The sequence below is a fragment of the Cyprinus carpio genome, chromosome B3 (assembly GCF_018340385.1).
Source record: "Cyprinus carpio isolate SPL01 chromosome B3, ASM1834038v1, whole genome shotgun sequence".
Classification (NCBI taxonomy): domain Eukaryota; kingdom Metazoa; phylum Chordata; class Actinopteri; order Cypriniformes; family Cyprinidae; genus Cyprinus; species Cyprinus carpio.
The window spans coordinates 25068586-25084054 of record NC_056599.1 but is presented as its reverse complement, the minus strand read 5'-3'; the positions used below and the strand labels follow the sequence as shown (position 1 = coordinate 25084054).

At 36.4% G+C, this 15469-nt stretch overlaps 1 protein-coding gene across 2 annotated transcripts in view; it reads left to right on the top strand.

Moving 5' to 3' along the window:
- Window positions 1-297: 297 nt before the first annotated feature.
- Window positions 298-15469, top strand: part of LOC109058320 (rho GDP-dissociation inhibitor 2-like) — a 28002-nt gene continuing 12830 nt past the window's right edge. Inside the window, exons 1-2 of one of the 2 annotated variants that reach the window (XM_042720388.1) lie at window positions 298-449; window positions 14923-15099. In XM_042720388.1, coding sequence (XP_042576322.1) covers window positions 14928-15099 — 172 coding nt within the window. In that variant the 5' untranslated portion in view covers window positions 298-449; window positions 14923-14927. Of the gene's footprint in view, window positions 450-6976; window positions 7506-14922; window positions 15100-15469 lie in introns of those variants that run through there. The other variant, XM_042720387.1, reaches the window with a different exon arrangement.

Genomic DNA, 15469 nt, shown 5'->3' with positions numbered 1-15469 from the left:
ATGCGGAGAAAGCACAGATTACACTGACTGACACTGAGTTTCTACGCAGCCAGTCATTCATTTCCTGATACGAGTGATACGACACATCGCTGTACAGAAAAGTTTGATAAGTGTGCTAACGTTGCAGTTCTTTGCTCTGCAGCACACGTGCAACAACAGAGATCACTGTCAAACTTACTCATGCCTGTCCTGTGATACTTAAACCGTGATATTTTATTCATACATAATTTTGCTAGGCTATTATTAAAATGTGACATTCATCTGCAAGTAGCTACACACATAAATGGCGATATTTACAAAACCGTAGAACTATTTTAAGTGTACTTGTCTGGTGTGTGTTAGTGTGAGGCGTTGAGTTGTGATTGGTGAACTCGATTTCCTGGTACACACATGATCTGAGCTCGCTCTTCAACATCCGCATCTACTATTCTACAAGACGAGACTAGGCGGTAAGACACTTTTACTCACTTCAGTAACTCTCCAACTTTGTTTGCAATCTTAGAAACAGCTTGTTTCGCTGCAGAGAAGTGATGCAAAGATGTAAGCAGTACAAAATGGATGCTGATTAAATTTTAACGCAGTCAAACGCAGTGTTTTTAGATTATATAAGGATTATATATGTGATCTTCATGTTTATGTTTTTTTCAGATGAATTCAGAAATGGTATCACTAAACTAGGAGGTTCTGAGTAACTTGCAGATTTCTCAGATTTATTCTTAAGATTTCAATTCACACAAAAAAGTGTGTGTGTGTGTGTGTGTGTATATATATATATATATATATATATATATATATATATATATATAGATATATATATATATATGGCTTTGAAGATAATTTGGTTCATTAATTAACTCACTGATTGAAAGACCGTATTAGCCCCCATCCTCTCACGTTCAATGTACTTTTTTGGTAAAGTCGGATGCAACCACATCCTCTTTTAACAGCAAGACCAAACTAAGATCCTGTTCTGACTGGCTCCTGTGACACCACAGACACCTTACTGACATCCTTTATCACTTTAGAAGTATAAATATGAGCAGATATGTAATGGTAATAAAATTGAGCAGAATGAGCAAATCAGTATACTTGTATATTTGCTATTTTAGGGATAATGTACAGACAGTCTGACATTATCACAAAAAAAATGTTTTTTTTTTTTTTTAAAATTATGATCAATTGGCTGTACATTATCCTACTTTTTGTGCTGCGTAGACATGAAACATATTTTATTAGCTTGTGGTCAATATTCTGAAATATTTAAGTGCTGAAAGAGTTAAATTGACCCATCACAATAAACTATTCCTGAATGGATTTTTTTTTTAATAATAACAAAATTTTCCCTCTTTTATAGCATTTAAATTGTCATAAATATCTCTTTTGCCATTTGACTATTAAACTATGGGTATTTTTAAGTGATGGTGTTTCACTCTAGCTCTCTCTCATTCAATCATTTGTCTGATCATTCAGTAGCATTAACTGTCTCACAATGTCCTTGCTCTAAAAAATCAATCTTTTACACATACTCACAAAGCCAGTGCTTTATATGATGGTGTTGTTCATGTCTTTATAGACAAACTGGTATTCTTTCATCAGCTCGAGAAAGTCTATTGCTATTTTATTGCAGCCTCGAGAGAATTCGGGTATGACATGCTTTTTTTTTCCTGAAAGCTCATTTTGCATCGACATGGTTTAGGGGGCTGTAAAATGATTGGAAAATCCCCGCAGTGCTTTTAAGCCTCATATTGATGAATGCAGTAGATGACATACGTCATGGTGCATCACCGAGTTGATAAATAGCCTATAAAAGCTAGCGTGGAAATGATTTTCATAGCAATGAAAAAAACTCTTTTTTTAGTACTTTTCGTTCTATCTGAAGAGCTAACCCTGTTTTTCCACACAAATAAACAAAAGTTTCTGCAGCCACCAACGCCAGTCACTGGAGAAGCAGCCAAAAATATCATAATGTCTGAGAGATCCGTAAAAGGGAAGCTGTGTGTATTAACTGGCAGACCTCTATAAACAAGATCTCTGTCTATTGATCAAGACAGCCCTTTCACTTCCTTTTCGAGGTGTTTGTTGCTCAGGCCTAGGCTTGCACATAACTTCCTGAGTGGAACAGAGCTGCCGGATTCAGAACAAGCCTCAAGAAGAACCGTTCTGAACGACGCCAATGTGCTTCTGTGTTTAAATTTATTTGACTTTCAGACCCAATTTGTGAGCACATTCAGACAATTTGTGACAAGCTCCATATTGCTTAGAGTGTGCCACTGATCTGCACCAACTGTGGTTGAAATGAGAGGCCTACTCGTATTACTTCCTGTTTGTGCAACAGTTTCCAGTCTTGCAGATCATAAGAGATCTCATTTTGTCAAAAGTGTGCATGCATGACTTCATGGTTAGTCGTTTTAGATTTTTTCAATTTTTTTTTTACTCCTAGTAAGTTGAGGCAAGTTTTTTGATGTGTTGACAGGGGCAGTGTTGAAAATCACAGGCTGCCCAGATACCAGCAAGACTGGTGCTCTCAGCTTTGTGTAGTTTGATAGATCTGTTATGGAAACTGTCAAATTCCTTTTCAGAGCTGCTTGATGTGAACAACTGTCAAGTCAGTCTGAACTCAACTCCCATACTGTGCAAGCGGACCGCAGTGTGAACTTTAAACAATTGGAAAGAATAACCACAATTGAAGTCTCTTTAATACCTAATTTAAATCAGTTTAAATTGAGAGCAAACAGAGGCTTATGCTAAGCTGAGGAAAAAATACGCTTTTTAATCTCAAATTCACACATTCTGCTTAAAAAAATACAAAAGTTTTCAGTTAAGAGTAAGAAATTTTAGAATGAACACAAGATTCATCATTAAATTCTTTTAATTATAAGGGCTGTTTTGGGGGGTACTAGAGGAGCTCTATCCATCCTAGAGCAGCTTCTCTTATCATTGTTTAAATGTTTAAATTAAACTAAAATTCAGGAATTTTAAAATAACTATTGGGGTTTGAATGTTATAGAATGCTTGGCACTTCAGTCTCATGTCCCTTTTCATCAGACATGTCAATCTGCACATGTCTGGTTTTCGTGCACAAAAATGAAAATTAACTTCTGAACATGTTCTAGGATTGTGATTTTTAAAGTACATGTAATTCATAAAATGACTGGATGAACCACAATTCATAAAGACTGACTGGATGACCTATAATAATAGTCGCACATTAAATATCATTGCACCAAACTGCAATTGTCTGTGACAAATAAAATAAAACTTGAATTTAACAGCTCTTTCACACAAAGAATGATAACTGTACAATAAATGTATTAACATCAACATCAATGCATTGTAATAGTGCTGGGCAGGTTAACCCAAAAATTTATTACAAATGTTTTTATTTGTTTTTTTTTTTTCTTCGGATTCTGGTTTTACGATTTATTATGGTTTAACCCTGACTCTGCCTTTATACGAATCAGACTGCATGAAACCACTGCATTTTAATCACGAGCCAAACAAACATGCTTCAGAATAGTATGATTAGTTTTTAATGTTAATTAGATTGTATAATTTCCAAATTTAAAGCAAAAACAGAATGGTCTGACCTTAGCTTTGAGAAATTATGCTAAATATACATTTCTGCATGAATAGAAACAGCAAACGGCTGAATGAAAATGCAAATTCACTCTCAGACAGCAGGTGGCGCTTATGGAACAGCAGCGATAGAAAATTTTCTTGGAAACTGCTGTAAACAAACCAGCACTGTTAAAATACCATCTAAACTTTTCTGAAGACAGTCAGTTTCCCTCAAAGATACATTTATATAACCCCCCACCCCAATTCAGTATTTCTTCCAATATTTTGCACATGGTGAAATGAGTTTGCTCTGCCTGCTTCAGTATTTTCTTGTCTTTGCAGCAGTTTACAGTTAGTTTATTTGCCCAGTTAAAGAATTAGTTATGTGTTTTTAATAGTTCTCTAACCATTAGTCAGAAGTGTATGCAGTTAACAGGGATCTCCTCTTAATTCACTACGCTGATGCCTTTTTTTTATTCATTCCATGTGTGTAATTCAAACCTGTTTACCATTTAAACCAGTATATCGCCCAGCACTATTTTGTAATGTTCAGTTTATTATAAGCGCATCCTTCAGTTTTGTCATCTGCAGCATTAAATGCTTGTTTTTATTTAATTGACCCTTCACAGGGAGCTTGATTGACAGGCGATCTGACCAATTACAATGCAGAATCCACCATTTTGTCCGACAAACAAATCAGACAGGAGAGTAGAAAAATAATGTGTATTGACATCTTTCCGTGGTTGTTCTTTCATGTTCGTTCATGTTTATTTCATGCTTAAACTAGTAAACAGGAAGAGATGATCGGTTCACCTGCCGTTTGAATGGAGGTGCAACAGTGATCTGTAACAACACATTAAAGAGCCACAAAATGGTATTTATTGTTTGAATTTCTTAAAAAATGACAAAATTTTGAAAGCTGAGACTTTGTTTCATACCCTTGTCTTGTCTGTTGGTGCATGTTAGTTTCCCCTTTGCTCCGCGATGCATTTTTCACTGTGTGGGAACATGATGTGTTGCGTGAGAGCAGCATGGCTTTTCGGACATAACAGTAACTAAAGGGGGCGGGTCTTTGTGAAGGGTCATTTGTGTGGATTCTGATTGGTTGTCAAAGTTTTTGTTCATCAGATTGAAAAAAAAATGTTTTAAAGTGAATTCCAACTGCGTTTCGTTATCATTGTAGTACTGGTGTAGACTTCCTTATTCTCAGAGAATTAGAACGATTAGTAACTTTATATTTATTATCGTTATAGACATTTCAATGGCAACAACATAAACAAATGTTACTGCGCATGTGCGTTTTGTGTTGCCCTAACTTCCGGTAGACTTCCAAATAGAATCAATAACAACAGATAAATAGTCCCTCTAGAGTAGATTATTTTTGATAAAAAGCAAAATATGTTTGCTGCGTAAATCAGGCGGACTGTGTTTTTTCATGCACTTTTTGGCTTTCAGCAGGAGGTGCTTTAAGGGCTTTTTGGCTTTAAATAAAACAGTGTTTTTTCATGCACTTTTTGGCTTTTCATAAAGTGTTTTTTCAGACTTATGGAAAGAAAACATCCAAAAGACACTAAGTGTTTCTTTTATAGCACTTTATCTATTTGTGTCAATAGATTCAAATTACAATACATATTTTTAAAGGCCATTTTCTCAAAATGAGTTTTTTCTCCAACTCTGAGCCATATATCTCCACTTCAGTGTCACTTACACACACTAAACTTTACATTTGTATTCCTGTCTATATTCTGAAGGTTTTTACAGAGGGATTTGTTCATATATAATTTTCTTGATTATATACAACATTTTATTCCCCAAAAAATGGTGAAAATATATTGTTTTCTAGCTGTTCAAAGTATTTTCTCAATTATGGAGTGACAAAAAGAGATACCCAGAATTCCTTCTGTAAAAACATTTGACTCTAATATGTCAAAAAAATTAAACAAGAATTTTGAAACTGACTTCATCCTGTGTTCAGATTTTTGTACTAGAAATTTATGCAAATTAGCGCATATTTCATTAAATAATGCCTCATTTGCATATTTAAATATAACATTTTAGAAAACTTGTAATACAAAAAATGTTTGCAATTATCAATGTAATCAATCAACTTGGTAAGTAAGGTGATATCTATTAGTTAATTTTTCTTCCCTATTCACCTGCAGTGTCTCGCCAGAAGTTTCCCCAGTAACAGCTGTACACACAGCAGCGCTGAGCTCACAAACGCTGCTTTATCAGACATTACATGCAAGATGAAATGAAAATGACATTGAAAATTTTTTAAAGATAGACTTCCTTCAGAAATACAGTGATATAAAAACATCCGTGCCTCATTTTGATTTTTAAACATGCCGTACGTTCTCATGTTAATTTAGCGAAGCCTTTTGGAAAATCGGTTAGTTCTGATATTATAATAAATGTATAGGAAACACATCACACAGCACAACCACCTGAGCCCAACATCAGTCTACTCATCACCTTAACTTTAACTCATGCATTTGTAGCCGGCGCTAGTCAGATAAACAAACACAGACTGGAAGTTAACTTAGGGCCAGGCGCGTGTGCCCAATGAAACTGTCTATTGGTATCGTCCTTGATGTAAATGGGCCTTAAACAAACTTTTTTTTAACCTTGTTGTCATTTATCAAATTGCTGTGTTCTGAGTTCAATAATAAACCCTCACCTAACTGTTATTTACAGTGATTTTACAACAGTTAAGTATGTTTCAAACAGCATCATCCCTAAAAACAACCTTTTCGCTTAGAAAAATCACCGTAACACACTGCCTTCATGGCTCATTGCTTCATTATACTAAAATATACATGCCACCTCCAATGCAATCTGTTGTGTCTTTACCAAGTTGACACATCAGATCATGTGCTTTTTGCTCCCTATCTTTGCACCAGACATGCAGAGAAACTCTCTCCTCACATGTCTCTTGAAAAAGGGTTTGGCAATGCAGCACCACTCAGCAAGATGCTACCAATGGCAGAGCATCAAGGCCGCGTGAAATGCAGCGGCACGCCCAGTGTAACCTCCGACAGGTTCCTCTGACAGGTTGATGACCCCTGAGAGAGATGACAGAGCGACGTGCTGGAGGACTGCAAACTGATAGAAAGTCATCTTCGCCTAGAGGAGAAAAAGACAGTCCACCCAGCATGTTGCCCCTGAAGGAAAGAGCTAGAGAGAGAGAGAGAGAGAGAGAGAAGGGGAGATAAAAGGGGAAACAATATGATAGTTGATATAAAACGGGGGATGGTAGGAATAATAAGTGTCTCCAGAGAGCTGGAATGTGAAGACAGAGAAACAGAAGAGGGAATAAAGGGAACAGAGGGGCAAAGGAACCGTGTGTGTGTGTGTTTGTGTGTGTATGTATGTGAGGAAGAGGATGAGATCATCGCAGTCTCCTGTCTAATGAGTGATGGGGTTGGGAGGCGTGCTGAACTGAGGCGGAGGGTTTGCTTCTCATGCCGGTGGAATCAATAGCGTCTGCAGACAGGAATACCTTTCCCACATTACTGCCTCATTGCCAACACTTCAGCCACGGCTCTTCTTCCAGCACGGATTACACTCAGATCGCTTGTGCATTTGTTCACTCCCTTACTTTCTTTCTCCATCTCTCACGTTCTGTCTCCTTACTATCTCTCTCCCCCCTCTCTCTCTCTCTCTCTCTCTTTCACTCGCTCTCTCTCTAGCCAACCCACACCCAGTGATTCTGTATCTTGGTTTTTTTGTGGTGGAAGAAGGGATGCTGCTGTGAATTCTTTTTTGAATGTGTTTTAGACACATTTTTTTCTGTACCACAGGAGGTGTGCTTTCTGTAATTTTTTGGGAGTAATTGTTTTTGAGAAACCTTGTTGAAAAGAGCTTACTCACAATGTTGGGCTTGGATGTTTGTGAATTTGGTGGACAGTTTCTTGAACTGCTCTGGTTAACAGTTTGCTACAGAGGTGAGAATGCATTTACATTATCTATTATGAGATAAACATTTTAAAAAGTGAAATAATATGCAAAAAATGACTAAACATACTAAAATTAACTTGAAGATGTGCGTTTGGAATGCTCTTTAAACTCCACAAAAAGACCGCAGATGATCTGGCAGTTTTAATAGACCATCCCTAAACCTTCAGCTAAAGTAGTTTGAAGCTGATTATGCATGATATTTATTAGTTGCAATGTATCATAAAACCCATTTACTATTCAGTTAGAGCTTTAAAATCAAGTAGAAAGTCATATATGTGATCATTTCGTGTGATGACTTCCTCTTTGGATGTAGACATTTTTATTGTTGGCATGTGATGCAGTTAAAACAAGCAAAGGTGGATCGATCAATATGTATTGATCAATCTGTTGTTGCACTCACAACATTGCTTTGTGTGTGTGATCATCATGTTGCTTGTAATTACATGTCACAGATGTTGTTGAATCAGGGCTTCACTCTGCAGAGCTTCTGCTTACTGACACCAATCCAGTGTTTCTCACTCCCAATTTACCTCTTTATCAGTGTCTTCCACTCTCTTAGTGTCTCCATTTCACTTTGATTTCTAGGAAGTAATGATGTGTGATGAATGAACACCTGTCTTTATGTATAAAGTGAAAGGTAAATGTACATATGTGTGCTTTTGCTATCTGAGATTCCTTTAAAGTGTGGGTTGGCTGTAAGCATTCCCATTAATCTCAATGGCAGTTGCTTGGATGACGCAGGACTCCCCTTATATGATTTTGTGCACGGGTGTTCAGTTTTGCTGGTGTTTTGAGCAAATTACCTGACTAACTGTTGTATGGACAGGGAAATATATAAATATGAAATCAATTTCATATTTATAAAGCACCCGTAAAAAAACTAATTTTCCCCTATTTTATTATACTGTACTATAATTAAAAATTGGGGACAATTTTTTGCAACTTAATGGTGTAGCATCTTCCAACAGGGGTTAATTGGTCCATGCTAACCAACTAATCGCAACCCGATTCACAAGAATAAAATTGTTTTTTGAATTTCGTATGAGTTTGTTATTTTCCTTGAAAATGTGTGATTTTTAGTAAATAAATAAATAAATAAATGAAGCATGAACCTGCACCTAAACCTAACCTTAGTGGGGCAGGTTGTATAAAATTGTACAAATGAGATTGTACAAATTCATTTGAATTCCATTTTTGCAAAATGTGAAACAGTTATTAATTGTCACAAGACTGTTGACAAAACCTAGATCTCTTGTATCTGACTCAAATCTGTTCGCTTTTTGTAGTTTGAATAGCAAAACAACACATGAAATCCAAAGTTTACAAACCTGATTCATATCAAATTCAGTGTGAAGTCTGATCAAACTCTCAATATTTTGGAATGTCTAAAGTGAAATTAACATGCAGAAATGCTCCGTTATCTATTGTCAATAGTGTAAAGATGCATAAAGCACTGCTCGCACAGAAGTCACTTTCAAACCAAGAAGATCTCTGTTGGTCAGCATGGTAAATTCGCCTGACCAACTTGGACAAAATCTGTGTGGTGAACTTTTTTTGCCCTCACATAAATCTCCTGATTGTGTGGATTTCTTTTGTAATTACTGGATTTCTCTTTTGAAATTTTGCCAGTCAATGGTAAATGTGACCACACCTTCATATTGATACTTTGCATATTGACAACACTGTATACACTGTGTATATATACAGTGCAGATAATTCAGTTCTCAAGATCGGATTTGAAAACCGAACTGGATTTGTGTGGGAGAGTAGTGTGGTGCAGGGTGATCCCAGTCGAGTCAATGGTGTTTAGAAAAGGCTCACAAAACCAGGCTCCAAGGGACTGAGTGGTGGACGGGTTTCTCAGCTCGGTCTCTGCTGGACTGCAGATGCTGACACGCTAAGACCCCCTGTGGCCCGGCAGAGCAGCATCACAACTCAGTGAGCCTCAGCTGCTGCTGCGCTGTGATGGATGGCTGCATGTCAAGAGACCTGACACATGTTTAAAGGAGTAAATCAATTAGATTGCATGTAGGAGAAACAGAGATTTCATAAAGTTGACGTGTTTGTGCACCCTGTAAAGAAAGGCCATATGTATGAGAAAGATCACATGCATCATTTCCCTTCCCTTCATGCCGTCAGGTGTTCAGCTGGTTTCTCACATTACAGCTGCTATCAGATTAACAACCCTGAGAATTTACATGTCACTTAGTCCCCAACATCTACATGTACTAATACTCTTTGTAATATTTTTGGTACCTGTTTTTTTCTTTTTTCTTTTTGAATATATGTAATTATCTAAATGATGTGTTGAGAATAGTTTATAAATCTGTTGTCAAAAAAAAAAAAAAAAAAAATCTTTAAGGTCTTTCTGTGGTTTTCAGCCGAAATAAATGCTCTGTAGTTTAAAGATTAAAAGCAAAGAAAGCATATTATTTATTAAATTCTCAATTTGTATTATTAGAATTGTAATATTTCTTATTTTGTTTCATATTTTATTGAGTAATAATATAAAATAATATTAATAATTTTTAATTTATAATCATATTGTTATATAATCAAATTCAGATATAAGTCAAACTGTGCAGCCCCTACAAACAGGCACAGCAAACCTGTAGCTTATTTCAAATTGCTAAATGTTTATCAGAAAAAAATATGTAGAATTAGCAAACTTTTTGCATACTTTTTGGTTATGTCGTCAGATTGCCTAGTAGTCCTTTTAATGTATTTTATACTTATTTTATATATTTTACACTTAAAATCAGTGCAAAACAACAACAACAACAACAACAAAACAAACAAACAAAGACTGTCTGTGCTTGTTTTACTTTTTTCATTTCCTCTCATTTTTCTTTGGCATCAGCTTGTGAATAAGTGTATTCCTGCTGTGTTGTTTCATTACATTACAACTGAAACCTTCTTTGACAGTGTCAAATGGCTTGCAGGGTATTGTCTGTGAAGAATTGTGCAGATTTCTGGCCTGCTGTGGCTTGTGTTTATTTCTGACTTACAGGATCAGGGTTTCCAGATATGCATCACTCTCGACTTCGCTCTCAGTCAGCAGAGAGGCTGCATGTTGTCACTCAGTTTGATTAGCAGAGAAGCTGCACGGCTTCAAAGTGGTTGAGAAAGTGGAGTATTGTGAGGGTTGCAGAGTAGCTGAAAGTGTTAATGTACAGGGAGAATTTAGTTACACCAGCTATCTTAGAGCAAACTGTGACCATAAATTCAGACAAAAAATATTTACTATAACACGCCGTACTTTGACACATAAGTGAGTGAACAACAGAGTCAGTGTTCTTGTGGTCCTTATTTGACATGTTTAAACCCTGAGGGGTTTATTGCCCTTTGCAAGGGTCTTACATTCATGTAACTCTAAAAAGGGTAAGGTTTGTTCGGTTTTCAGTAACCCTAGTGGGCCTTCCATTCATCTGCTGAAAGTCCACCGAATATTTGGGTGTGCAGCTGTTGTGTGTTGAGTTTGAGAGACTGCAGTTTGTCAGCGCTGTTTGCTCGTTCACACTCCACCTCATTAGCTGTGCACTGAAACCTGCAGCACACCATCAGACAAAAACCAGCATGCTATCCATCACAATGTAGCCAGGCATTTAACTGCTTCTACTGATCAAAGCAGACCAAAGCATGTTGCCTTTGAAGCTCGAGAAGCTGCGCCTCACATATTTCACTCAGAAATTATATCTCTGGAGGGTGGGGAAAGCTAATTAAAAAAAGCTTGTCAGATTCTTCAAAGTATTATCCTTGCTATTTAACCCAGCTGAGCAAGGGTAATTACTGTCATTCTTCTCTTTGATAATAAAACTGACCTCTCACTAGTGGCCACTGTGAGAATGGAAGCCTCTAGTGTTTTTTTAGAGCGGTGCTTTTCAATTGGTGGATCGCGATATAAAAATGGCTGCTGGTCTGATCTGATGCTAGATGCTAAAAATATGATTGTGCATGGTTAGGACAAAAAAAAAAAATACCTAGGTGGCAGAGGCTATTGTTTTTATGCTAGCTCTCCATGCACCGATGTGGTTGGGATAGACAGCATTACAAAAGATGGCCAAATAATAACTTCGTAGAGTAAGCGTTTTGACGCGATCGACCCGAGATCTTTTGCTGAACTGGTTGTTCTCCCTTTTCACATCTCATATCACAAAGGCATTTATTTTCAATAAAAATGAAGGAAATAACCGAAAAGTTGAAAATAAAGTATCGGGTGAGGTAAGTGTACGTTTAATAATGTACTACTGTACTTGCCAATATTTGCAATAAGTAGTATAAATAGCTATTTTTATATAATGCAAATAAATTATATTGCTATTTGCAATTAGTGTAAATTGCATATATATCGATAAGAAGATATGCTATTTTCACTTATCAAAATCTAAATATCATCTAATCAATAATAAGCTTTATTTTTTTTATTTACTCATTTGTGTGCTGAGAGCATGAAACCATAACATTTTTGCCATTATCAATATTTCTGTATCATTGTCTCAATAATTTGTTTTAATAATAATAATAATATTGTCAATCCTGTGTGTGGTAATATTAATTAATTTCCATGTCTGATGTAAATTGTCATACAATAAACAACTTTGGCACTATATAATCTGTGTCCTGAAGCAAAACCAGCAGAGAACCACAAATTAAAGGTATTTTAGGAGATGGTCTTTTTTATTATTATTATTATTTTTTTTTTTTACTCTTTGAGTCAAATTATGAACAATTGCAACTGATTAGCTGTTAACTTGAGCACACTGAGAGGAGAACAGTGATGTTTACTGCCTTAATATGCAATATTAATATGTATCACATTGCAGTTTTGAGATGCCATCATCATTATGCTGAAAACATGCCCTGAAATGCCATGAAAATGTATCTATAATCATCCTTAATGCAATCCCTCACTACATAGTTCATTTTGCTTGTAATTTACATTGAGAATCTTGGCATTGGCTCGTGGATATGCGTTAAATTGCCCAATTAGTCCAGTCATTTATTCAGTGTGACCAGGCCTCCCTGTAGTGAATCTCAACTCAGGGGATTTGATTTGTGTGTTCGGTGTGCGAGATATTTAATTGGTGTGCATTTTTTAGCAATATTTAAGCTATAATTGCACAGGGATAATTAACTTAATAGCCCTATTATGCACATGATATTGGTCCAAAGACTCCAGTGTGCAAAACGTGGCCACACTTGAGTAAAATGTCGTAACGCTGCAGTCAGTTCAGGCGTTTCCATTTTGCACAAGAGTCGACTGTTGATTAATACACATTTATGCATAGCCAAATTTCCCCTCTCACACTTCATTACCACGTTCATCTGTACACATTCAGATTGTTTATTTCTCACTAATTAGTAGGTTAATTGGCTCACATTGTCTTCTGCAGCTGCAGTATACCGTATGTCTCAACAGCATTTTGAAATTGTGCATCTTCCTCATAAACTCTACTCTGACCCACTTGTCCTTCCTCAGATTGTCTTCCTGAAAAGAGTGGGCTTTTTCCACAGGTTCAATTTATGTAGAGATACAGAATTCATTTCTACATTTTCCTACCTTTTTGTTGGAGGAAATTGGCTTCCCGTTTTTATATACAACAGCAGCAGCAGCAGCAGCATGTGAGTGTCATGGTCCTTGAGCTACTGCTATATAATGCAAAAGGAGATGGTGGTATATTTTTATTAGATGGTATCAGTAAAAATCGCTCTTATAAAACTAATGGTGTATTAGAGAGTGACCCTCAGAAACACCCTATTGATTCCATCAGATCAGATTTTATAGCCCAGTCCTTCCATTATTGCATTTGCCTTCACATTACAGCACTTAGGGTTTTTGTTCTCCTTTCATCATGCAAGGAAGGTTCATCATCGTCTTGATAGTCATTGGGAAAGAGGACATATGCATGTTTCCATGGTTGCTGAGGCAGATCTGGCCTAGACAGCGTCGACACACTATACATAAAACCAGCCGGGGCATATAAAACACATAAACCTGGGTGGGGGTGTTTCTGTCTTTTTTCTTTGTTCATCCTCAGCTGTGTTCAGGAGCATCCATCCTCCCGGGAGCTTTGCTTGTTCTCACCCAGGCTAATGAAAGCAATGATGTCATGTTTTAGATGTTGTCACTTCCCATGAATTCGGTAAACACTGAGAGTCCAGTGACTGTTTTTAAAGTATTCAAGCCACAAATCCCATATTTTTTTAAATGCATCAAATATCTGTCGCTCACCTGAAAATGGTGGTTTTTGCCTCGCCTTACCTCAGAGATCTTTAATTTCCAAACTGTATCCATTACTTAAAATCATAGAAGATCTTTAATGGTGTTTTTTAAAATCATAATTGTGCTAAATAAAACAGCTCATATAATATTGAGTTTGACCTCCTAAGGTTGGAAATTAATAAATTTAGAAAATAAAGAGAAAACAGCTCATATAATATTGAGTTTGACCTCCTAAGGTTGGAAATTAATAATTTGTGAAGGTTAAGAGTCTGAGGCCCAATTTTGTACCCTATTTGTGCAGTATATTTCTGTAAAAACACTTTAGGGGAGTTATGCGGACATTACAATCCAGCTCTCTTAATTCATATGACAAATTGTTGTCCCTGTTCTTGGCCTTCTGCATGGAGAGCAGTTTTCTAGGTCTTTATTTTCCTCTTTTTCTCTGAGGAGTAATACCTCAGCTGTCTGCTTGCCGAGTCTCTGGTAATTATTAGCTGTTACGCTGAAACGCAGTGTGTTGGTTGTGACGATAAATACATGTTTTTCAATGTCTGACATGTGGCTGAATTAATAAAAGCAATGATTTCTTTAAAGTGATCTGCTGAAATGAGACTGGCTCATCATAATTAAACAGGGACAGAAGATTCAGTTGCTCTTTTTGCTATATATTCTCAGACTGTGGGTATTTAGCTAGGAACCATCTCTCAAATGAGCTGAATAGAAATGAAATTATCAGTGTATTGCTCTGCTACGTGAGGATTACAACAAATGACTCTGAATATAAAAAGAGATAAATGTGCAAATCTGTTGTCTCTAACCGTGTTAGCGGACCTGAATTGGTTTGTGTTTCAGGCCTAAGCAGTGTGTGAGAAGTAGAAAGATAACAGAAAATACATTCAGTCTGTCTTTTATCAGAGTCTGTGGAACCATGAAACAATCACATAGAACATCGCAAACCATGTCGTTTAACAGGTCCTAGATTTCACACTAGATTTTTACACTAATAGTTCAATATCTGGCCATTTTATGCTTTTACCAGACTCTACAAACTTGATCGTGACTAGCCTGCTGAAGTCCTTTTCAAAACCACTCCAGAAATATGGTCAAAAAGCTATAAAGTAATATTAAAAAGGCAAAATTCAAGAACAGATTCAGAAACCCTTCATCACTGTTTTTCTCAGGCATAATGGCTGACAAAGATAAAGATGTGCCAGTGGTTGAGGATGAAGATGAGCCAGATCTGAACTACCAGCCTCCGGCTCAGAAGAGCCTGCAGGAGATCCAGGAACTGGACAAGGATGATGAAAGCCTGAACAAGTACAAGCAAACCCTCCTGGGTTCTGGACCTGTGGTGGCAGGTTAGTGTACCTTCACTAAAAACCAGGAAAATATTTTTGAAACATGCCTACTGTATGTGCACACAATTTTTGGAGAAATGACTACTTTTATTCAATAAGGATGCATTAAATTAAATTAAATGTTGTTGATTTTTTAAAACTTTCTATATATCAAAGAATGCACAAAAAATGTATGATGGTTTTCTCAAGAATATTAAGCAGGACAATTTTTGTCAACATTGATGGTAATAAAAACACGTTTTCTGAGCACCAAATATAAATAATAATATAAGGATTCGACATTCTGAAGGATCGTGTGACACTTAAGACTTGTTGCTGAAAATTCCGCTTTGAATAGAATTTTTTTTTTATTGCAATAATATTTTAATGC